At 42.4% G+C, this 25,661-nt stretch overlaps 1 protein-coding gene across 10 annotated transcripts; it reads left to right on the forward strand.

The window, feature by feature from the left end:
* The first annotated feature begins 1,191 nt into the window (after nucleotides 1-1,191).
* On the forward strand, nucleotides 1,192-25,661 carry NAAA (N-acylethanolamine acid amidase). 10 transcript variants are annotated; one of them, XR_012131712.1, is made up of 11 exons: nucleotides 1,192-1,766; nucleotides 2,411-2,575; nucleotides 5,051-5,177; nucleotides 8,005-8,095; nucleotides 11,634-11,710; nucleotides 15,178-15,265; nucleotides 15,474-15,584; nucleotides 16,325-16,391; nucleotides 16,806-16,834; nucleotides 19,852-19,929; nucleotides 20,599-21,015. XR_012131712.1 is itself a non-coding variant. In XM_073237461.1 (11 exons), exons 1-10 carry the CDS (start codon nucleotides 1,222-1,224, stop codon nucleotides 19,925-19,927), a joined length of 1,413 nt encoding a protein of 470 aa, XP_073093562.1. In that variant the 5' UTR covers nucleotides 1,203-1,221; the 3' UTR covers nucleotides 19,928-19,929; nucleotides 20,599-21,015. The 10 variants fall into 10 exon arrangements, 4 of the variants coding, with proteins under 4 accessions (XP_073093564.1, XP_073093563.1, XP_073093562.1 ...); XR_012131711.1 differs by lacking the exon at nucleotides 20,599-21,015 and adding an exon at nucleotides 21,676-25,661 and having other exon boundaries at nucleotides 1,193-1,766; XM_073237461.1 differs by having other exon boundaries at nucleotides 1,203-1,766; nucleotides 15,178-15,350; nucleotides 15,522-15,584.

A 25,661-nucleotide genomic window follows, 5' to 3' on the forward strand; every position in this document is an offset into this window, starting at 1 on the left:
TACAGGTGACAATGTTGTTAAATGTTTTGCCACTTCATAACAAAAACTTTCGTCCAGTTTCTAACATTTTTCCTCACTTCCCTTGAAGCAACTATTGTTAGTCTCCTAAAGGGCCGTCAGACCTCTGATAGTCTCCTCAAGGAACTTCAGGGTTTCACTAACACTGCTCAAAGCCTTTCCAGCTTCCATCTACTACCCAGTTCCAGAGCCACAACCACAGTTTTAGGTAGGTGTTAGGTAAGCACTCCATTTGTGTTACCAATATCTGTATTAGTTACCTATAGCTACGTAATAAATTGACACAAAATTTAGTGATGTAAAGCAATAAACATTATTTCATAGTTTCTGGGGGTCAGGAATTTGGGGGTGGCACATGGCTTTCTGAGTCAGGGATTTTGTTTTCTTTGGGTAAATCGGTGAGTACATCTTAATCAGGTTTTAAAAATTGTTTTACAAATCCTGTATTTGTTTTTAATTTTTATCTAATACCAGTCTTGAAGTCACTTTTTTTTAACTCGGCTAATCTGCTCTTTCCTGATTCTCAGTGCACCTATGGCTTAAACAGACAACTGCTGTTAACGCTTTGCGAATGAGCAAAGTGAAGACCAGGGTCTTGACTTAGATTTTACGCAAAGACTAGGAAGAAGCAGGAACAGAGGCTTGAAACTTTAGCCCAATAACTTGCCGGCCATAAAAATGGGAAAAATCGTGGGGAGAGAGAGGCTCAAAAGAAAAAAAACGAAATTTCCAAGTTTCCTCTGCACATTTACTCCGTTTTACCCACAGACGATCATGCTATCATGAAGAACGTCCCCTCTTTATTACTAAGTCAGGTGAATTTCCTCAGACAGGTTTCCTGTCTCCCAGACACTGGGAACACAAAAAGGAGGTGAGGACGCCTCAGGTCAGTGACTGTGAGGGTGGAGTCCGGATACCGGCAGCCTGGCTTCGGAGGCGAGCACAGAGCCTCCCCAGCGGCGTGACCTCGGGCGAGCTACTAAGCCTCTCCGGGCCTATCGATCCCCGTAGGGAAACCGGGGATGAGTTAGCAAGACCTATCTTTTGCCTTGTTTTGATGACTAAATGAGAGAGTTCAAATGAGTTAGCACGTGAATATTAACTTTTTATTTTTTTCTTAACTGAAACGTGGCAGTGTTGATCAGAGAAAACTATTTCCCCTTATAAAACAGATAAACCTCTGAAGAATTTTAATATGAGCAAATGAGACGAAAAAGGATGGGTCCCTCGCTAGCACAGCAGGAGTCTCCTGCGCTGAGGAAAATTATTTTCTCAAACCTCTCCAGGCTGCAGTTCCCATTCTCTCGCCTACACGGGCCGGAGGGGCCAGGCGTGGGCGTGAGAGCTCGGCGGGACTCCGGGCGGCAGTCCAGGCGGGAGGTGCGGGGGCGCCGGTCTCGCGGTTCCGGGTCCCGTGAGCCGGGCGGTGCAGGCCGCGCGCGGGCTCCGCCTCCAGCCCTCCCGGCACCGCCCCGGCCCCTCCTCCTCCTCCGGGCGTCCCCGGGCGCCGGCAACGATCCCGACTGCGGCGCGCGAGCCCCCGCCATGCGAGCCGTGGGCCTGGCTGCGCGCCCGGCGCTGGCGCTGATGCTGCTCCTGGCCGGGGCTGGATTGTCAGCCGCCGCCGAACCCCGAGCCCCGCCGCTCTTCAACGTGAGCCTAGACGCGGCCCCCGAGCTGCGCTGGCTGCCGGTGCTGCGGCACTTCGACGAGGACTACTTGCGCGCCGCGTTTGCGCAAATCCTTGGGTGAGGGCGGGCGCGGGATGCGATCTGCGGAGAGAGCTCCGCGGCTGGGGCTGCAGTGAGGGAAAGTTTAGACGCGCGCTGGGCTGTCACCCGATTCGCTTTGCCTGCCCCCTCTCTGCGACAGCTTTGCACTCTACCCCATCCCCCTCACCCCTGGCCTCCGGGGTGAGCAGGGGCGGCGGGGACAGAACTGGCATTTTCTGCTGCTCCGGGCAGTGTCGGGGTTGGGGGTGATCCGGAGCGGCTGGTTTGACTTTCAAGTTAGGTGTCAACAGTGGCACGCCAGTCTTCCCGCCGTTCTGGGTCAGGGCGCGCCTGGTGTCAGCCCGGCCGCTCAGCTACTGAGTAGGGGGACGCAGCGCATGCCTTTGGTGCAGGCCTCGCGGGCCCCGCAAGCTCGACCTTTGGGGACCACGGTCGCTCGCCCTACCTCCCTCCAAGTTTTCTTTTTCCCTCCTGGACGCTGCGGATTGGGTGATGTGGGGCCAGAGCTGTCAGCTCTCGGGAAGGAAGGCACCTAGCACTCACCCGTGAGGATGGGAGCTTTTGACCCACCCACCACTCCCCTCTCCCCATACACACACACACTCTCTGCCTTTCAAACTCTGAGCAGGCCAAACACCCGCGTGGCTCTTCGTTTCTAGGGATACGGTCCCCAAATGGATCCACGCGTTGATCCGAAAGGCAGTCGGGGAGCTGGAGCGCTTCCTACCCCAGCCCTTCGCCGACGAGATTCGCGGCGTGTGCGACGCCCTCAACTTCAACCTGGCGGACTGCCTGCTCCTCAACCTGGCCTACGAGTCCACCGCGTGAGTGCCCCGGGTCGGTGTGGATTGACGTGTGACTTGCCAAGGACTCCTTACACATCTGAGTGAGAGGAGACATATTTTCAGTGAGATAAAAACAGGGTGGTGACTGGGCTTCCCAGAAACCTCCATTGCTTCCTTTTTGCTTCTCTGGGTAAATCTGAGTAGAAGATGGTGGACTTCAAGGAGGAAAGCAGCTTCTCTGACCTCAACACTGAACTTTTCCTCTACATGAAGCCCGCTTTTTCCTTTACTAATTCAGGTAGCATCCCACTTTGGAAACTGTGCTCAACATACGCTTTTCCAGGAAGTTTTTGGAACGAATCCTCTCTTGTCTGGGCCCTCTTGTTAACTCAGTCTACTGCAGGGGTGGTCCCAGCACCTGTTTGCCCCCTGCAGTGATCCCTCCGTGGCTGTCATGGTAGTGATCCTGACTTCTCTTTCAGAGGCTGTTCCCTCCAGGGTTTGGGGCACAGGGAACACTGCTATGGCTAACAGAGCCAGCCAGTGTTAAGTACACAAAATAGTTCTGATAAAATGACGTGCAGAAGTGAGAGCCGCATGGAGTGTGTGGATAGTCTCAGGCAAGGAACTGGAAGCCTTGTGGCTTTCTTGGTTCAGTTACAGGTCCTGAAATTAAGACAGGTTTGACTCAGTTTCTGCCTCGAAGCGTTACTGTTTTGCCACCAGACCAGCCCTATCCAGTAACACCTTACAGATACTTGGAACTCTGGATGCCAAAAGATGATGAAAAAAAATGTATTGGAATGATGAAACCTTACCGCCCCCCTCATCTTCCCAGAACACCCAGGCAGAGTAGGTTAAGAAGCACTGTCACTGCCTTCATCTTTGGGAAAAGGGAAGACACAAATAAGACACAAACTTGTTAAACTGAAGTGCTTTTCAATTGAACCAAGTTGATTTTGCCATTCCTCATCTCCTATTTTTTCCTACCCGCATCTTTTTCCTATTTTGACATGTGGCTTTCTCAATGAAAAAAATCAGTAACCATTTTTCACTTCCACATACTTTTCTTGGAGTCACTGTGTTCAAGCAGATTCAAGCAAAAGTTCTACTAAACATTCTACCTTTCGGATGTGATATTAAGGTATATATTGATTGGCCTGAAAACAAAACGCACCTCAGACTCCACTAGCATTAACAAAGGAAGTATTCTCTTTGCGTTTCTGATGTGAAGTTTTTTGAATCAGAATAAGACTAGCTGCCCTTTATTAAGCCTACTGGACACCAGGCAATGGAGGTAGTATTACCTGGTGTGATATAGAGACAAAGCCTCAAAAGGAACAATCTGCTGAAAGTCAGGTGGATGGTGAAAGGACAGAGCTGCTGCTAGAAGCGCATGTGTCTGCAGCGGTCTGCACTCTTAGAGCAGAGCCCAGCTTCCCCTTGGTCACTGAGGCTCGTGGCTGCCTCATTCTAAATCATTTGGGCATGACATGGAAGTAGTGTTGTCTTGCCAATTTTGGAGAGTCATCTTTGAGAGATATTCTACACACTTTGCTTTAGCCACTTTCAATGTTTTATCAGTCCCCTCCTTGACATTAAATCTGAAGCCTTGAAAAAAAGTTAAAAGCTGACCAAGCTTCCTTTTTTAAACAAACAAAAAGATTAAGTAGCATTTGTTTTCTCCTAGTTCCAAAAGTAATAGGTGATCATTATAGAAAATTAATAAATACAAAGAAAATTAACCACAATACCATTACTCAGAAGTGACCATCAATTCTTCAGGACATTTCCTCTCAGTTTTGTTTGTGTGGGTATATGGATCTTCCCCCCATAGTACTGGACGTGCTGTATGTGTAAATACTCTTCCACATAACATTACATAGCCTCATAGAAAATGGACACTTAGACATCATAATAAGCTTCTTCCTCTTTTCCTCAAAACACTTCTTCTCTGGCTGGGAATTCTTGTGCAATTCTCTTTTGTTAGCTCTGTGCAGGAGCTATAGGGGGGACAGGAAATGTGCCAAGCCCCTAAACAGTTGTCCATTTTTTCCCAAGGAGGACAAAATGAAACATTTGTGGAACAGAATAGGTTACAAGTGACATTGTACTTGCTCTGAGAAATTCATAGAAGAGAGAGGTAAGCTTGAGCTAGCTTTGAATAGACTACTTACTGACAGGCAAAGGAAGAAACAAAGTTCAGAGGTCTAGCTGAGCCCAGAGAGGGATTTTAGATTTAGGATGAAATTCTCTTTTGGTATGTTTTCGATGCCATGTGTATTGAGGGGAAAGGTCAGGTGACACTGAAAGAACACAAATGGATTGTGTCCAGTTGTGCTTTTCATCTTGAAATGTGAATATATATTCTTGTATAAGGTTTATATAGTGTATGTATTTATTACAAGGTAGAAAAACAGTTTTACTTTAAGGACTTATTTTTTAAATGAAAAACTCATTTTCCTTTTTCATATTTTTCTCTTCCATTCATACTGGAGTTTTCCTTTTTCTTAGATTCTGCACCAGTATTGTGGCTCAAGACTCCAGAGGCCACATTTACCATGGCCGGAATCTGGATTACCCTTTTGGATATTTCTTACGCAACTTGACCGTTGATGTGCAGTTCTTAAAGAATGGGCAGGTATAGTCTGTACAGTATAAGATTCAGAAATCAGAGAAACTTGCAAACCCCAATAGCAATAATTAGAATGGCCTGCTGCTTAAGTGTGCTAGCAGTTTAAGATACAGAAAACATCAAGTTCCTGGAAAAACAAAACCACAAGAGAGGCTTATATCAATTATGCTTATAGAAAGAGGGGTTATCTATTATTATTGAGCATCTACTTGACAAGGTCAAGCGCTTTTCCTTAGGAAAGTCTCTATGGGAGTATGAACAATTGTCCACCTGTTCTACTAAATCAGCTTTTTTCTCTGCTTTTCCATGTTCAGGCTGCTTCTGGAATATAGGGAGGGGCTATGGACACCCAACTTTGGGGCGTGACAGTCCTAGGTTTCGATTCTGCTTCTGTCACTTGCTTTGAGAACATGGGAGGTTCCTTAAACGCATTTTGCAGACTGTAGCTCAGATTGGTTAATAGTTACTTTATGAAGATAGTTATAAAGGTTAAATGAAGTAATCTAGGCAAAGCATGTGGCAGACGCTTGATAAATAGTGGCTAAATAATAAGTGGCCCTTCACGTTATATGCACGATTGACCATACCACCCTCATGTGTGATTTTTAAAAATTATACTTAGATCATTTTATTTCATAGTTCTTTTAAAAGTATAATCTAATATGTACTATTGTCACGTTTCTGTGTTACTGTTTAGAGAGACAGCATTAATAAATGTTCACTGGGTACACAAGGCATGTTCTTGCCATTAAACAGTGCAGAGCATGTAAAAGCCAGATTTTGGCTTTGGAGGACATTGTTTAAGGACACGGACTATGTTTTGTTCTTTGCATTTAGGGGCTGAGTCACGAATGCTAAAACTTATTTACTAAATACTCATTTGTCATCTACTTTTACAAACTAAACCTTTTTCTCATATAAAATTCAACCCATACAGAAATATTTAAAGGGAAACTTTCTCATTTTACTATTTCATTCCTTTACTTCACTGCTCTTAACAATTTGATTTATAGCTTCTGAAGAATTACTTCAGAAATGGTTTTAAGTGGTAACAATGACAGACTGTACATATATAATAAATTCCTAAAGGGAATCTGCTAAAATGTTAGCAGTTGTTGCTGAATGATGGGATAATAATTAATTTATTTACTATTTTATACTTTTCTCCATTATCTACAGTGAACAAAAATTCCTATAAAATATCTTTATAAAAGAAAAAAGTCTTACAAATAGGCAAAAGAAATGAGAGCAATATAAATAGTTGCTTCCTTTGTTTCTGTTTACCCTGGAGCTCCCAGGAGAAGTAGCCTGCTGGCGGAGCTTTGTTCTCAGGGCTCCGGTTATTATTACCAAATCTAACAGTTTACACTTGACTACTGTCTTTCTGCTGAGTGCTTATGGTCAATAAATTGTTCTGCTAAATTAAGATCAAGTTATCCACAAAATAATTTATCTCTTATTTTTACCCGGGGTTCATAATTTCTAAAGTATTTTCATATTTGGTACCACATCTGATCCTCACAGCAGCCCTGTGAGACAGGCACAAAGCAACATGCCCACCCTCATTCTCCAGATGAGGGGCCAGGCCTCACAGAGACTGGCGTGCCCCGGGTCACATGGGGTGGGAGTGGCAGGGGTAGTCCAGAAGCAAAGTCCAGAAGGTGTTTGGCCTCCTAATAATTTTCCTCCCCCCAACTCAGCCATAGACTAATTTAGAGTCTCCTGCAGCAGCCAAAAATTTGTTCATGTTAATTGACCTAACAAAGACAATTGGAAAGCACAGACATTTAGAAATAAAGATAGTTTTTCAGAGCTGCAAGATAAAGTAGCTTATAAATTGTATCTTATAATTATTTATGATTATATATCATAAAATATGTTGGAAACTGTAGTGTGATCTTGATTTTCATTATTTTAACTTGCCCAACCCTTCAAGAGTGACACTAATGAGGGTCAGTGCATCATGTGAAGTGACCATATGGTCACTTTTTTTCCTGTGTGATTACACTTTATGCAGGCTATAGTAATGGGGTAATATCAGACCCATTTTACTGCCATGAATGGAAATGGGGAGAAATCATGGAAGCCCCTCTGTGAATATAGAATAAAAAGTCATTTATAAAATTAAGACCACTGCATTTTCCCTTGTAATTTAACCAGCTTAATTTTTACAACCAGGTGAGGTAGAAATACGTAATTGAATGAAAAAGGTTACTACTGACTTAATATTCAGTGTTTTAACCTAGGCCTGTTTATTTCTCAAAAATATAAAGACAGTAGTTAACTTTTATTGAGCAGTCTGAACTAGGTACTATTCTAAGTGCCTCTTTGAAAAATGACATCTGATATCTAAATAACTAATAGAGTTTGGTTTTTCTCCTCAGGCTACTGGAGTGGTATCTTGTGTTCAGAGCTCATTACCTTGATTTAAAGTGGGAGTGATCCTGCTAACTCATGGGGTAATCATGAGGATTGAATGAGGGGTACTTCCCAAATAAGTTTGAAAATACTTAATATTTAAACATTGCCACTGATAAACAGTCACACTGGATTTGTGGCATACATTCATTACAAAAAGAATGAAGTTTCAGTTACAGGTTAGTGAAAATAAAGATGTACTTTTTTTTCCCATTAAAAATCATGTATCCACTGAATTCTATCTATGGACCCTCCCAAGGGGGGTTAAATCTCATATAAGGTTATTTTAGATTTTTTATTCTTTTATGTTGAAACTTGTAAGAAAAAAAATCCATGAAATTGTGGGGCAAAAGAGGTGATTTCAATGTATATTTGGTTGAAACAGTCAAATGATACCTTTATCTCTTGATTTCAGGTTGCATTCACAGGAACCACTTTTGTTGGCTATGTAGGATTATGGACTGGTCAGAGTCCACACAAATTTACAGTTTCGGGCGATGAACGAGGTAATTAAAATGAACTACCAAGCATTTTTAGCCATATCCCTGTTCAGTTTTATCCAAGTACTTCATTCACTCACCTGACAGACATACAAAAGAACCCGTGGCAGGGTCGTTAAGTGGGGGCAGGCGGGCAGCGTGCACCAGAGCAGTGAGAGGCATTCAGGCCTTAAAAAGTGCTACAGAGCAAGTAAAACAGGAAGGCTAATAGAGCAGGAAGGAGGGGGTGGGCACTGAGAACAGCGAGCACATCAGGGAAGGCCCAACTCAGGTGATTCAGGAGCCTGGCCTACAGAACTGGAGCAGACCATTCCTGGCGGATTCCAGAAACAAAAGTCAGTAGGGTGGTTACATTATGAAAAAGGAGGCAGTGACATTGGAGGTGGGGCGGAAGGCTGAGGCCATGGTGAGGGTCAGAACGTGGAATTGGCTCTGAAGTGTAAGGGAAGCCCTAGGAAGATTTTAGGCCGGGAGTAAACAGATCTGATTTCTATTGCTAACTATTACCCTGGCTGCTCTGTAGAGATGTACTGTGTTGGGTTAAGATAGAAGCCGAAGACTGTTAGGAAGCTTGGCAATAATCTAGAGAACATATGATGGCATTATACAGGCAACATCAGTAGAAGACTTCACAGTTTGCTGTGCACTTTCTCATGCATGTTCTCATTAGACCCTCACGACAGTCCTGTCAGATAGGCGGGAATGCTGTTATTAACCCCATTCATAGTGGAGGAGGAAACTGAGGCGTTGAGATGAAATGACAGCTAATTGGTGAGAGAGGTGGTTCTCTGACTGATCTCCTAGGTCCTGGCCCAATTGCTCTATTTGTTTGTTATACAACCCCACTGCCATTCCCCAAATCTCAGAGGACATCATTCAGTTCCAGAATATGTGGGAAAGCTAGAGATAAACAAACTCTTGTCTCTCTGTCCTCAGGAATTTGCAGCTGAGTAGAGAAGAAAGGCACATCAACTTTAAGGTGTCTAATGTTTACTGTTGATCATCTGAAATTGATGATCTGACAAACCCCTGACATTGGCTTCGTGTTGGTGGTGTTGCCTGTGATTAGGTTTATTCTTATCTTTTTATATAAGTCTTTCCAGGAATATGCTGGTTGAGTATATATCAGTGTCCTTAGTAGTCAGTTCTTTATCCTCATGTATTCCTTAGAGATTTTCTCAAATGTCAGCTCTAAGTGCAACTGGTTCCCAATCAGTGGTACTCAAACCACAGCACAACAGTTACTAAGGGATTACAAAGAATGTCTGTAAATATGGGTATATTTATTAATAAGATGGGCCTTGTTTCCATCATTTTGTGACTCAAATTGTTTAACAAATTGATTGGTAGAACCTAAAAGATAAGCAGTTTAAAAGTAATTGAGTTATTCTGTAACATACACACTGACCCTTGAATAATATAGGTTATAATAAATACAGTTAACCCTCAAATAACATGGGTCTGGACTACACACGTCCACTTCTACATGTATTATTTTCAGTAAATACTGTGGAAAATGTTTTGAAGATTTGCATCAATTAAAAAAACATTTTCCTTTCTGTAGCTTACTTTATGATAAGAATACAGTATGCAGTACATATAACATACAAAATATATGTCAACTGACCATTTATGTTACCAGTAGGGCTTCTAATTAACAGTAGTGTATTAGTAGTTAGGTTTTAGGGGAGTCAAAAGTTATACGTGAATTTCTGACTGTGCAGAGGTCAGCGCCCCAGCCCCCTTACTGTTCTAGGGTCCACTGCACTGTCAAATTGCCTTTTAAAAACTTTTATAGCCATTTTAATGAAAACTAGTTATATGTTAGTCTGGTAAGATTGAGTTAAACTGCCTGAATCATAAAGTAACATCTCTTGGTTAATAGAGATCAATATTCAGTTATGTTCCTGGACATCATGGAGAATGCTAGCAGGGCCTCGAAGCCCCCAGGAAAGGATCAGGGTCTGAGGACCAGCTAATGCCATAGAGCATGTGGAGCTTAACAAACCACCTGGCAGTTATCACCTCCGACTCTGGAGCCAGCCTGCCCGAGATTGTATCTTGGTGCCATCACTGGCTAATTGGGTCACCAGGGCCAATGTGCCTACCTGTCTGTGCTCCAGTTTCCTCATCTGGGAAGTAGGGATGGTGACAGCTGCCATGAGGTTCACATTAGTTCATGCGTGGGAAGCCCTCAGAGCAGTGCTGGGCACAGAGAAAGGGCCCTGGAAGCATTTGTTATTGTCCCATCTCCACGCCTGACCTCCCAGCCTCAGATTGAAGGGCCCCACCACCTTCTCAGCGTCCTACTTGGATGTCCACTGGGGACCTGGAGCTTCCCATGCCTAAACCAATCTCTTGCTTTTTGCTTTTCCCTGTTCTTGCCCTCACTCTGCCTCCACCCAAATCTGTTCCTCTCCCAGTTTTCTGTCTCAGGAACTGGCCTTTGTGCTCCACTGACTACACCAGAAGAATTCTTTGACCCCTCCCTGCTTGCATCTTGTCAGTGCTACCATCCTAACTGGATGTGCCTGTCACTTCCTGCCTACACTGCTGCTCTAGCTGCCTGTCTGGTCTTCCTGCACTCAGCCTCCTGTAATTGTCTCGGCCCAGCAGCCAGCATGGTCAGGTTGTCCTCTGTTGAAAACCTAAGGTGACTTACCATTTCACTTATAACAAACCCAAGGTCCTAACTCTGCCCTCAAAACTTTGCTACGACCTCCTGCGCCTCATTTTATGCCTGTTTCCTCCGTCCCTCCATCTGCATCTCATGAGCATGCTGTCTTTTCCCACCGTCTGCCAAACAAAGGGCTCTGACGCCGTGCCTTCTGCCTGGAAAACTCTGTCCACCTTAGCACAAATGTCCACAACTCAGAGAGGCTGACTTCATGCTCCTCTCAAAAGAAATTCTCCTTCTTCAGTCATGATTATATTATTCTGTCTTTATTTTCTTTATTATAGTTATAAAGATCTTGCTTGTTTGATGGTACTAGTTTCTTCTGTTTGCTGTTAAATTCTAAGCATCTGGACCAAGTCAGGGTATGGCACTTTGTAGATGCTTATTTTTTATATGAAAATTTTTTTTGGAAATAAACCCCTGACAGATTTTTAGAGATGTTAAAAGTAATTTGTAGGAGTTATTGTAAATTTATATTCTTTTAAAAGTGTGAGCCTAAATCAAACTAAAAGTTCTGTAAGATACATATTCTCTACAGTCTTTGTAATACTTAGTAAACCACTTCTCTTGATAGCTACGTAATTTTGTTTTGCCTGGGTTAGTTGAACGAATGATTTCCTTTAAAATAATTACCATTGTTTCCAAGCACAAAAGATGATATGTATATGTATGAACATGGTTTTATGGTTGCCATGAAATTTGGGCTTCATCTTTGAAAACTGGATGCTAGTAAAATCCTCTTCCACCATCCTTTCTCCACCATCAGTTTGTATTAAGTGAAAAAAAAACAAGATTTAAGGAATTTTGAAAAGTGATATTGGACAGCAGTTTGTTCATATACTTATTGTTCCTTCTTCAACTCGGCAGAGAAAGGCTGGTGGTGGGAGAATGTGATCGCTGCCCTTTTCCAGAGACACTCTCTGGTCAGCTGGCTTATCCGCACTGTGAGTATGTTTACTGTTGAGCCCACCTCACCCTAACTTCATCTTCTAAATTGTGTGTCATGTTGTGATGCTCTGTGTCATTTAACAAGTGTTTTTAATGTAAGAAACTCTTGAAAGACTAAGCATCTAAAGGTTTGCAAAATGCATATCAATCTTTGTGATAATAAATATCAAAGATAAACAGAGCTGGACACTAGTTAAAATGGTAGTTATAATCATAAAAGACTACATATTATAAATTTCTAGTTATAACATAAATAAGTCACTGGGGATGTACTGTACAGCATGGTGACTATAGTTGGCAATATTTTAGTGCATATTTGAAAGTTGCTAAGCGAGTATATCTTAATAGTTCCCATCACAAGAAAGAAGTTTTTTATAACGAGGTATGGCAATGGATATAAACTAGACTTATTGTGGTGATCATTTCACAATATATATAAATATCAAAGCATTACATTGTATGCCTGAGACTAATATAATGTTACATGTCAATTATAATTCAAAACAAATAAATACAATGGTAGGGACAGATTTTAATCAGTAGTGTACTATTACAATAGGGAAAAGTATGCAACGTGAACTGAAATCAGGTTTAATTTGTACAGAGATGACTGGGTGTTTTAAAGGGGGAATAAGGGACTAGGGTGGGATGAGCAGGGGCTCAACAGGGTCAGAGAAATGAAAATTACAAAAAGCAGGAAGGAAGTTGTCTATGTGAAACCTATGTAGGACTCGTAAGTGGCACTTACCAAAATTAGCTTCCTACTATCCTGCAGAGACTGGGACACAGGGGCGCTATCTTCAGGTACCTGCTGGAACAAATAGTAAATTCTTTTGGCAGCCTAGAGTTTTCTCAGTCAGGCACTGGAAGGGGGGCTGGTATCATTTTAGGGATGTTAGAAACTATGTTAGTATTTGTTCAAATCTTTATAGGCCAGCTATCAGAAGAGGGCTCTGAGGAACCTGGCTAGAGTTTGGTCAAGAAGAGAATCTTTGTCATAGGGTAGAGTTTTTCACAATAACTAATGGAGATAAGATGCCTTTCTACAGATACAGTTTCTCACAATAAATGATCAAGGTAAGAGATGAGCATATGCTTTTCTACAGATATAGATGTGCCCTCCTTTTAAAATTTCCATTTGCAAATATCCAGATTTGCAAAACAAAGGCATTAGAAGGGAGCTCTGCACACAACAAAAGGGAAGTCTGCTTTTCATGATCTATAAGACAGACAGCAGAGTTCCAGGCCGCATATAAATTGTGTAATTAGACCACAGTGAGCTCATTTTCAAGGACACAGCTCTGGTGCAAGGATCTGGCCCTGCTGGGCTTTAGCCTTTTTGGCCCCTCCTCACCTTGCTGTAAATGATCTCTGAACTTGGAATTCTCCTAAACATTTTTAATTTTAGATAGAATTTTCATATAATGAAATGCACAGATCTTAAGGGTTTAGTTTAATGTGTGTAACGATTGCACACAGTTATTCACCCATCTATATAACCACCAGCAAAACAAGATTCAGAACATTTGCAAGTCCCTGGAAATTTCCCTCATGTTCCTTTCCAGTCAATTCTGAACCTCCTCTGACGCCGTGCCTGCCCCAAGGAAACCATTCTTTGACCTCTATCACCACAAACAAGTTTTCCTGTTCTAGAATTTATAAAAATGAAATCATAGTGTACAGTCTCCTTTTCTTTTACTCCTTTTCTTTTTCTGTTGTTTGTATCACCAGCTCATTCCTTTTAATACTGAAGAATATTCAGTTGTATGAATATGCCCCAATTTACCCATTTTCCTGTTAATAGACATTAGGTTGTTTCCAGTTTGGGCTATTATGAATAAGCTTCCATGAAAATACCTGTCCAAGTCTTTTTGCAAAGATTTGCATCCATTTCAGTTGGGTAAGTGCTGAAGAATGGAATTGCTTGGTCATAAGGTAGATGTATATTTAACTGAGGTATATTGTCATACAATTGATGTATTTAAAGTACACAACTCACTGGTTTTTAGTATAGTCACAGAGTTGTATAATCATCACTACAATCAATTTTAGAACATTTTCATTCCCCTAAGAGGAAGCCCTGTGCCCATTAGCAGTCACTGCCCATTGCCTCCATTTACAGAGATAAGCTGACAAGGTACCTGTCTGACCCTGACTTTGCCACCTGAATGAAGTAACTCTCCACTGCCTTTGGTGTTTCTTACTGCTGTTCTTTTGCTTTGTTCTCACAGAATTATGTTGGGGCAACGAGTTCTTTGATAGTAGCTGGGGGATGGCACAGGTGACATAACCAAAAAAGTTCCATCACTACCATTGCCTCATTTTATAATTTTGCTGAGTTCAGAGCAAACCCACTCATGCCTGCATACCTTGCCCCTAAGAGCAGTATGTATAAGGCAGGGAACCGTCCACAAAGCCCTGCCGGGGGTTGATGGGTTGTAGTGCTGAATGACGGAGGCTTTGCTGACACTAATATTTCTAATCGTCCTTTTGTTTGGCCCTGTCCCCTCACCCACCCTTGACACTGTGCCTCAGCAGCATTCAGGATGAGTGCACAGAAAATGTACTTTCCCAAAGCGGTGGAAGAGTGATTGTAGAGATGCAGATGGGAAGGGCAGGCATGCTACCACAGGATACTCTTGAGCAGAGCAGCCTAAGAAGCCCATATGGAAACTGCAGATTTGGGGAGTGATCCCCTTCACTATCCATGCCACATACCTTTGAAGTCTTCAGGAACCCCCAGGAGTAGCTGAACACCAGTTGAATTCGCTGCTCTAAGGTAGCATGCTCTCAGCCATCTCCAAGCCTTTGCCAAACTTTGCATGGCACTAGAACCCTCTTCTCTATTCCCACTCCCAAACCCAAACCCAGCACTTTCACCTGTCTGACTTGTCTGCCCCTTTGGCCCCGGCCCATGCAGTTCCTCCCTGGGCTGCCTCACTGATGCCCTGGGTGAGAACAGCGCCCCTGCCTCAGCCTCCATCTTATTGCCTCCCATGGTGATCCTCACTGCACTGTCAGCTTGGACTTCCCTCTCATCCCTGACACTAGAACACATCTGGGTCAGTTGTGTTTACTGCTCTGTCCCCACACCAGCCAGTGCCTAGCACATAGTAGGTATCCAAGAAATATCTGTTGAAAAGATGAATGAAGAAACATGGGGAGTCCTTTGCACAAGAGTGACCTGGTAGAGAGCATGCAGCCCATATCTGGTAAGCTGGGCTTGGAACCTGCCAACAGTTCTTTTTTTGTGGGAAATATCTGTTTTCCTGCTCTATTACCTTCCCAGTGAGGCTTTTTCCATCTCATGACCCCTGATTACAAGAGGGTGAGGTCAGAGCAGTTCAAGATTGTAGCCATGGCTAAGTACACCTGGAGAATGTGCTTTGGCCCATTTGCACATCACCTGGTGTGGAAACTGCCATGTATGACAATGCTAACGCAGCTTTGTCTTTTTGTTTAGACCCTGAGTGAGTCGGAGAACTTTGAAGCGGCTGTTTACCGATTGGCCAAGACTCCCCTTATTGCTGATGTTTATTACATTGTTGGCGGTACGTTCCCCCGGGAGGGGGTGGTCATCACGAGGAACAGAGATGGCCCGATGGACATTTGGCCTCTAGATCCTTTAAATGGAGCGTGAGTAGAATTAAAGAGTCTGGTCATTTTGTATCAATAATCTTTTTTTTTTAATTGATGAAACTAAAGGTTTTTTTCACTAGTAAAATGAGAGGTATTTTTAATTTTTATGTACTTCTTTAGCTATGTCCCAGGTGACCTTGGATAAGATGATGCCATACTGTGTTGTAGGTGGTTCCGAGTTGAGACAAATTATGACCACTGGAAGCCAGTGCCTAAGAGCGATGACCGAAGGTAGGCCACTGTATACATCCTGGTTTGCAGTGTTTTCTTGTGGCCAGGAGGATGTGCACCTCCTGTTGCAGGAACTGAAGAGGACTACAGGTGCGGGCCCCTCCCAGAAAATGTACCTGGGCCCTCCCCAGCGCCTTGGTTGGATGGGAGCATGTACTGTGTGGAGAGCTTGGCAGTTGGTGGGTATTGGCGCTGGGGAGTAAGGATGGCCATGGTCTCAGCTCAGGAGCCCCAGATCCACCACCAGCTCTGCTAATGGCTCACTGGCTGGCCTCTTGGGCCTCTGTTCACTCGTCTGCCAAAAGAAAAGAATAAGAATCATGGTTTTCTATGCAAGACTTTTTTTTAGAGGGAAAACATTTTCCCAAATTAATAAATAGACCAGTTGGGGCTTTCATTTTCCCTTCTACATTTGAAGATTCTAAATCATTGTATCCGTAAAGAACAAGTAGTTATATATTTCCCCTTGGCTTCACTGCCCATATGATTGGTGGCAGTTATACTCTACAACTCTAAAACAATTCACCGCAACTTTCTTGAGCAGATGTGACAACCAGCCCCACTGCTGAATTAATTCCACCATGATGGTCTGGGACTAGGCAGGAAACAGGGTTGGCAGCCAGAATCTGTTTTTTGGAAAAGGAGGTAATGAGGCCAGACCCTGCACTGAGCATCCAGAGATGAGAACTGTGGGCTTCAGGGTTTTCTGAAGTGCCAAGTGTCCTCTGTTGTCCTTCCAGAACACCTGCCATCAAAGCCCTTAATGCCACTGGCCAGGCGAACCTCAGCCTGGACACGCTCTTCCAGGTAACTTGTAATAGTGTCTAGTTTTAATTTTACTCAGGATGTTTAGTGTCTTTGTTAACAGTGATTTTTTAAAAATTCTCTGAAATCAAGCAAATGTGGTAGATGAAAATGTTTGAATAAAATTTTACCTGGTTGACAAAAGTTGTAAAAAGAAAAGCTAGATGACATTTTCTGAACTTATTTCTGTAGAGGTTACAGTACCCCTCTTTTCCTAAGTTTTTCTGCCTATTAAAAAAAGGCAGAGCTGTAACATATAGTTATTGTTTTAAAAAGAAAGAGAAAGGATCCAAAAGCCTGTAACTCTGGCATCCAAGATACACTAGACTGTTAAGTGGCTATTTCTTCCTACAGATATTCTACGTGTATTTCTTCTACCTTTTACTAGTCTTTGTAATATGATTTTTCCCTCTCCAGGTTTTGTCAGTGTTCCCGGTTTATAACAAGTAAGTGCTGCGTTAGACAATCTGTCTGTCACTTGTGTGCTCTTCAGCTCGCAAGGGCCCCTGGGCTCCTACAGACGCCCCTCTGGGCACTGCGGGTACAGCAGGGAGCCACAGTCGGCTCTCGGGGGACAAGCACTTCACAGGGAGCTGGCAGGAGGCAGCACGGGGCAGACAAATATATCATAAGTCACGTGAGAAATCCATGGAGAAAAACAGAGTGATCCGGAAGGAGGAGGACAGGGACGTGCCTATCCTCTATCAGTCGGGTAGCTGGGGACTGCCTTCACCAGCCACGAGCTCCTTAATGTCACTCCGCTAGAACTAAACTCTAGGCATCTTTGGCTTTCTTTTATCTTCCCCAGGAGTTTCTGCTACCCCCACGCTCATTCCACAGATAATGCAGTGTCTAAGCTAATGTGTGTCCATTAGCCTCACCATCACCCTGAGGGTGGCATCCTGTGAGCAATGGCTTCTCGGGCCTGCAGCCCAGGATTGCCCCCACATACTCTTCTGGGGTGCAGCCCCAGGCCAAGGGCTTCCTGCCACTGCCACAGGAAGCTCTTGGTGAAACTTGAGAGGCAGCCACAAAACTGTACAGGAAACTCTGAATGTCCACTGTCACTATCACAGCAAAGCTGAAAAGGCCACCAGCCTGCTCTCCATGTCCCCCAGGGCCGTGTGCCTGACGGCCTATGCATACCCATGAGGAGGGCAGACACTGCTCTTGCTTGCTGAGGTAGGCCTAACCGACCAGAATGAAAGAGGAAGCACCTACAGGTCAATGCAGACTTTTAGCACTCTTTTACCTCAGTAAATTCCAAAACCCAGCACTTCCCATTTTCTCGTCATCCACACCACTGCGTTCTCCATGGCAAGAATATCAACATGGCACTCTTCAAGAAGTTGCCTGACACAGATAAAAAGTGTAAAATGATTTTTGGTTTCAAATATCCAGTTTTTGTCTTTGAAATGATCCTCTTTTACACAGACACAGAAGTAGTTTTCCTGATGGCCTCTAGAATAACTTTTGTATGAGTGCTTTAAGATTCCTTAGGTATAATGACATTTTCAAAACAGATTTTATTCTTTTTAATTTGTACCATCATAGGAATATGTCTTCAACATAGCTCTTCAAAAGTTTCTTCTCTAAGTATGGCTTGATAAAAAGATTAACATTAAAAATTCATTCTATAAATAATATTCTAGCAACCAAAAACAGAAACAAATTAGACAGTGTTTTACCACTCATAACAAATGATACACACTGGTGAGTTAGTAAACTGGTTCTTTGGGGTAGGGAGCAAAAAACAAACTAAAGATTTGTAGCATTTATTGACTCCCATGGTATAAATACTCCAACCTGGCTTATTTCAAGCTTAAAGTTGGTCATAAAGTTCCTGCATATTTGACAGTTGGCTCTCACCAGCCTATAGGAACCAGCTCTAAGGCACCATTGACTCTAACCCTTCCCACAGGGCACAATTCTGCTCTCTTAATATTCATTTTAAAAATAGGTATTAAAACCTATTTTTGTGTTCTTACAGTTTTTAAAATAGCCCATTGACTGTACTATACATAAGTTAAGCATTCTTCCTTAGTTTATCCTCTATTAAAACTCTTAAGCAAACATATTTCTATGCTTCTCACCCTGCTTTTGGATTATTTCCCTTGGCTGGATTCCCAGAAGTACAGTTACTGAGTTAAAGGCTATGAATGTTTAAATGGCATCTGAAATGTTTTGTAGAAATAGAATTGTTAGAAATTATAAACAGTTTATTACCAAGTAACACTTTCTCTACATTGTGTAACTGAAACCGCAAGAACTGCATTTAAATGATAATCACCACCTAGCCAGAATTCCCACAGATCCTGACTCTCAGGCCCTTTACAGGTAATGATCCCCAGCAGCTAAGGCTGTTCACCGTGTGTGCGGGTAATAGAAATGGCTGAACAGAAGCAGTTAGCTCTAGGCTGCCTCCTTGTGCTGCACTAGACAAGTACACCCACCTGCAATAGAACTCCATCTTCTGCTGTGGCTGTAAGAGAAAATATTAAAACAGTGATGGAGAACAGAATCAGGACTAAATAGGCATCCATGGCCCCCAGAAGCTCCACTATTCCTGTACGAGCTCTGCAAGTGCTCGCAGTGCTGCCCGTGCGATTCAGCTGTGGACCCCAGTAATTCTCTGTATTCCTGAATAGCCCAGCTCCACATGCTTTGAGGATACGTCTCAGCTGGTGTCCAGGACAAGAGGTGTACGAAGGGAGTGAAGGGAAGAGACCCCTAGTGTGTGTGAGCATGCGTATGCATGTGCTCAAGTTGTTGAGGTCTCTAGCTACACAGTGAGTTGAAAAAATGATGTTGTGCTTCTCATCCTTAGATCTGGGCAAATGGAGCCCCTGTCTTGATCCCTGAGCTGTAGAGGTCCCACTTGGGCTTTCCTCTCATCCTCTCTTGGTAGAAGAAATCCACTGGGCCAGGGGCATTTGCTCACCGAGTCTGGCCCAGGTACCAGGACCCTGACGTTCTCAGCCTGAGTAGCGCCAAGCCCATTTTCAGGGCCTGTGTGGTTGTCTTCCCTGGGCAGTGTTCTCTTGATAGTGGCGCACGGCTGTGTGGGCATCCTGTGTCTGGTGGCTGGCCGAGGCAAGGCTGTTTTCTGGAGGCTGTGCAGATGAAGACTAGATGTGAAGGCTGAGGAGTCCACATACATTCCGCTGTGGGGTAGGACAGAGCAAGGGCTGAGGGCAGAGGGCTGGCTCTTCCTCACTGCCACAGCATGAAACTCTGAGGAGTCTGAGAATTTTTAATTTGAACTTGACCTTCCACAGTGTTATCAAAATAAGACACTGTGTGATCACTTAAGTTCTCAAACTTAAATGTTCTGACATATGCAGGCCTTTATTTGTATTCTTGTCCTAGGTCCCACGTGTTAGGGAAGGGCTTAGTATTTTTTTCCTCTTTGGAATATTAGGGAAAATCATGTGTATATAAAAATTCCTCTTATTGTTTTCAGCTGCACAATTTATACTACGGTAATGAGTGCTGCCAACCCAGACAAGTACATGACGAGGATCCGAAACCTGGGTTGAAAGTAAGTAAGCAGAAGAGGAACTTCGCCCACGCTGTGAACGCCTTGCTGGTGTGTTGTTTTGGGGGTCAAGGTGACGGTTTCCTTGTAGAAGACAGTACTGTCCTTAACATCCTACACATGATATTTTCAGATGGGCATCTGGCATTTGATTGTCATTGTGTCAGATTAATGTCACCATCAGGTATTTATTTTGAATTCTTTGAGAGCTAATCTTCTCATGCCCAGTGCCCTTTGCCCCTATTAAAACTTGCTCACAGGGCAGGTGTTTCCTCTTTTTTTACATGGAGGAGGAAATATCTGGTAAGATCTTTGTGCCCTCAGAGTAATACTGAAGTGGCCCCAGAATTTTGCAACATAAGACAGATACTGAAGGCAAAGGACACTTTCAGAATTAATTATTTCAGACATTGGTAAGCCCTAAGGTGAAGGGAAGGACGTGAGGAAAAAGCAGGCATCGTTTCTTCTGTCCGTGAGATCAGACCTTCTAGACAGCCACCTACTGATAGCACACCTTTCCCTACTGCAATTCTATTTCTAGAATTCGTAAACCTAGCCTGATGTTTTAGTCATTTACTTATCATGGGAATGTTAAAAATCAGTGTTTGACAAAATCTCTGATTTGAAAAGATATAAACACTCCCATGTTTATCGCCTCATTATTTACAATAGCTAAGATACGGAATCAACCAAAGTGTCCATCAGTAGATGAATGGATAAAGAAGATGTGGTACATATATACACAGTGGAATATCATTCAATCATAAAAGAGAAATCCTGCCATTTGCAACAACATGGATGGACTTAGAGGGTATTATGCTAAGTGAAATAAGCCAAGATGAATGGATAGAGGATGTGGTACATTTACACAATGGAATACTATTCAGCCATAAGAAAGAAACAAATCCTACCATTTGCAACAACATGGATGGAGCTGGAGGACATTATGCTCAGTGAAATAAGCCAGGTGGAGAAAAACAAGTGCCAAATGATTTCCCTCATTTGTGGAGTATAACAACAAAGCAAAACTGAAGGAACAAAATAGCAGCAGACTCAGAGACTCCAAGAAGGGACTAGTGGTTACCAAAGGGGAGGGGTGTGGGAGGGCGGGTCGGGAGGGAGGGAGATGGGGATTGAGGGGTATTATATTTAGTACACATGGTGTAGGGGGTCACGGGGAAAACAGTGTAGCACAGAGAAGTAAAACAGTGAATCTGTGGCATTTTACTACACTGATGGACAGTGACTGCATTGGGCTATGGATAGGGACTTGATAATATGGGTAAATGTAGTAACCACATTGTTTTTGTCATGTGAAACCTTTACAAGAGTGTTTATCAATAATACCTTAATTAAAAAATTTAAAAAAAAAGAAGCCAGGCAGAGAATGACAAATACCACATGATTTCACTCATTTGTGGAATCTAAAAACAAAACAGCAGTAGACTAACAGACACTGAGAAGTGACTGGTGGTTATAGGGTAGGGCTTGGGGTGGGTGGGTGAAGGGGATAAAGAGGCACAAAATCTCTATCATAATATAAATTAGTCACAGGGATGAGAGTACAACATTGAGAATATAGTCAGTAGTTTTGTAACATCTTTCTGCATTGACAGATATCAACATGTGTATAAAACTGTTGACTCCCTGTCATATAGTTGAAACCAGTATAGTGTTGTATATCAACTATACTTAAAAAAAAATCAGTGTTTGAATTAAGTGCACGTATTTTTCTTTCTTCCCTTACAGATTATTTTTAAAAAATTAAACCTTGAAGAGTTGCACCTTAAAAAATAGAACAACATGAAAGAATTGTATTATTTTGTGAACAATACAAGCTCCTTCATTAAATTTCTCAACCTTGTGAAGTGGGGGCAGGAGGTCACTTTGGAGCTTATTTTGGTAAAGTGGGTATTAGATGTCTTGCCTTCGCTTCCTTCTATGATTTGCCTTGATGCTATCTAAGCTTCATCCTGGCTGGAACAACTAAAAGATAATTTTCTGAGATCTTTATTCCCAGCTTCTCACAATAACATATAGCTGTGTTGTCAGACCTCAACTCACAAATGAGCTGACAATGCCTCTTTATTCATTATGAAGTTTTTCTGGCAGAGTCTTTTAAAAAAAAAAAGATTCTTCTAAAAGAAATCGAGAAACTGTAGTTGAATAGAGCCTGTTGGAATGTTTGTTAGTCTGACTTTTGATCATGTATTTACATATGATGTGATTCTCCTTTTTTATGTTTCTAATTTTAAAAAATTGGATGGATCTCCTTTTTTGAAATAGTTACTTGCTTACTACTTTTTGAAAGCAATATGAAACCAAATTATTTCTGATTGTCATTAGTTAATAACATGTTGAAGGAGATGTTGGCAAGGAGAATAAGAACTTTTCCAATATATATAGTGTGGTGTTTTCCATAAGTTTGTGCCTCGAAGTTGTGTGGTTCTGAGGAGCTCTCAGAATGTCCTGATAAACAGCTCTCATCAATGTGAAGTTGTAAGTATCAGTACTCAAAGGAGTGCTCAGCTGCTTTGCTGAATTCTTTTTTTTTCACATCATATATGAAAGAAAATTCTTTGAGCATGAGGTCAGAAAAGGTTAAAAGCATGGACAATGGAGCTGATTGGATGTTCTTGTTTAATGTACCAGCACAACAAAGGAAAATGAAATGTCTAGAGGGAAATATTAGGCAGGTAGAAGTCATCCTCGCCCCACCATACTGCACACTCTCTTGCGGCCCCATTCATATTTCTCCTTGGACAATGTTGGGTCAACGTTGTTAAATTTCTGTCATCCAGTGCCTTTTTTAAAATCAAATATCAAGAATAGTTTACTCTGTCAAACATGTTATAATATGATTAAGTCTTAAAATTTCTACTCATTAGTTACATTCTATTCTTGTTTCCTTGAAAATACACCGTGAAGCTTGGATGGAAATTTTAACTAGGCAAAGTGAAGACACTGAGGGCCAGGAAGCAGGCAGGTGATTTAAGTAATCTAAACCTGGGGTTGCTTTTAAGATCTTTGGGCCATGTGGTGTCACTACAAGGCCCCTAGATGTAAATTTCTTTTTATTTAGCCTGCTTGGGATTGGTTGTGCTCTCCAAAATTAAAATCTATTTCTTTTATTCAATTTTGGAAAATGTTCAGTTATCATCTCTCCAGGAAATGTTCCCCTACATTTTCTTGCATCTTTTCTCCTGAAATCCAAGTATGTGTGTTGTACCTTCTTCCATCCTTGTAGGCTCTTAGCCCCTCTGGTATTTTAGGAGGGGTAGACAAGTGAAGAGGTGGACTTCTTTCACAATGTTCTATTCCAGGTAATTTCTTAGATTTTTTTTTTTCAGTAAAATACAGAACATTTCTTCAATGGATTTATTCAGTTTTTAGTATCAAGCATAATATTTCTATTTTAGATGGTGTGGTACTTTTTTTATTCTGCTTTGATCTTTTTTTGATAGCATCTTGTTCCTTGCTTTGATCTTTTGGTAAACTTCTTAACCCATATATATATATATACGGCTTCACACACACACACACACACATACATACATACATATATATATTTGTATTCTGCCTCTAAATTCCATCATCAAGTTCTCGATGATGTCCAGTTTTTCTGACTGTTCCCCATGAAGATTTCTGTGGTGTTTTATGATTTGGGGTTGTGTGCCTCTGGAATCCTGGGCAGTGCATGCTCGAGAGAGAGGGTATGTGTTTGTTAATTTCTCAGCCATCTTGTGGTTTCTTTATGCTAGCACTGGACTAGCATAAATCTAAGCCTCAATTTGTATTGTGCAAGGGCAGGCCTGTGGTTACAATCCACAGAGAAGAGCCCTGCCCTCTGCACAGACAGACCTTTTCAGCTCTTTATCGTGTGTATTCAAGTTCTTGTCCCTTTATCCTCCACCTCTCAAGGCAATTGTCAAACACAGGTTCTAAATTACTGGAACCAGCAGATGTCCTTAGAGCCACAATGGCTTCAGCGCCTGCTTATCTCTAAGTTTCCTCTTTATTCCCTCCTCTCCCTTTACTCCATTGTCTCCAACTTTACTTCCTTACTTGCAAGCTCAATTGAGTATTATGCACATAAGATGTTTATCATTTCTAGGAGGTATGTAGTAGGAATGCTTTTTAAGGATATTCATCCCTTCGAAGTAACTAGAAATCAAAGAGCTGTATGTGAGATTTTTATTTTTTTAAGTTCATCCTGTACAAGTATGGAGAGTGCATTGGTGGGGGCGGATGATGGAAAAGTGAAAACTAGTTAGGGCTGAGATTAGAGTAGAACAGATGAAAAATTAAGATGGATTTCAAAACCTAGAAGTGACCTAAATGACCATCAATAGAAGAATGGATAGAGAAAATGTGGTCTGTACATACAATGGAACGTTATTCAGCCTTTAAAGAAGGAAATCCTCCAATCTGTGACAACAGGGATGAACCTCAAAGGCATCCTACTAAGTAAAATAAGCCAGTCCCAGCTGAGGTTGATGGGGTTCAGGACATGCTGCTGCAAAATATGGCACCTTGGTGAATTGCAGAGTTTAAGGTGAAAGAGTTTGAGGAAACAGCAGAAGCAGGAAGGTCATTCTGACCTTTCTCATCAACCTTCTTCCCTGGAAGGGGTCCCAGACCCCTCAGGCAGAGGTGCCCTTCCTGCACTGGGAGGGCAGGAGCATCCTTATCTTCAAAGACAAAGGAATACCACGAGGAATCCTGCACACAGGGCTTGCTCAGTTTCCCCCCATTTGCTACCTTTCCCTCACTTTCCTTTGCCTGCGATATTGCTCCGCAACTGTCCACCCTCCAGCAGACCTGGCAGGACCTACTCTGGTCTGACTCTTTGGGTCTTCATTTCCTTCCTTATGGTGGCTCCTTGTCACAGAAACTTATTTTGAATTAATTGGGGTGCTTTTCTCCGGAAGCTCTGTCAGTTTAATTTTCAAGGGTCCTAAGAGGGTCAAGGAAAACTACCCCCCTACAAGGTCTCTAGCAGAAATCCGCAGAAGTCAGAGGCTAGGGACAGGGGACATGGGAAGTTGCTATTCAACATGTATAAACTTTAAATTACACAAAATGAGTTAAGTTCTAGAGACCTGCTGCTCCACATCGTACCTGTATATTATACTCGAGTGCAGTCAGCACAACTATATTTCATACTTAAAAATTTAAGAGGGCAGAGTTCCGTGTTGTTATCACAATAAAGTTTTTTAAAAAGCAAATATTTGAAGGTTTCTTATGTGGAAAATGAACACAACTTGTTCTGTAGATACACATGGGGAGAAGCTAAGGACATGGTGTAAGAATAGAAATAGGTTAGCATAAGCATAGCCATCTTAAAGGCCTAGAAGCCATTTCTGAGTATGTGACTTAGAAAGAAAAACTGGAACTGGGTAAGGCCTTGAAAAACAAGCTAATCATGAACACCAGATGGTGGGCAGCTGTGGCCTTTAGTCAGCTAACCTTGGTCAGCTAATCCTACATACCAAGCTTATCGTGCAGAACCTCCCTGACAATTGAGGAGTGGTCTTATCTTGCTCCTGCCTAACCCCAGGATGTATGTCTTGCAAGAATAATGTGCAGCTGTGGAAAATTACTATGAGTTAAGTGTTTTGAAAATGCTATATAAACCCTTGGCTTTGAGTGCTCGGGGTCCTTGTTGAGACCCGCTGCATCGGGCTGACTTGGACCTCAGCTAGCTAGCTGAATAAAGACTTTGCTTGAATTTA

The sequence above is a fragment of the Manis javanica genome, chromosome 5, assembly GCF_040802235.1.
Source record: "Manis javanica isolate MJ-LG chromosome 5, MJ_LKY, whole genome shotgun sequence".
Lineage (NCBI taxonomy): Eukaryota > Metazoa > Chordata > Mammalia > Pholidota > Manidae > Manis > Manis javanica.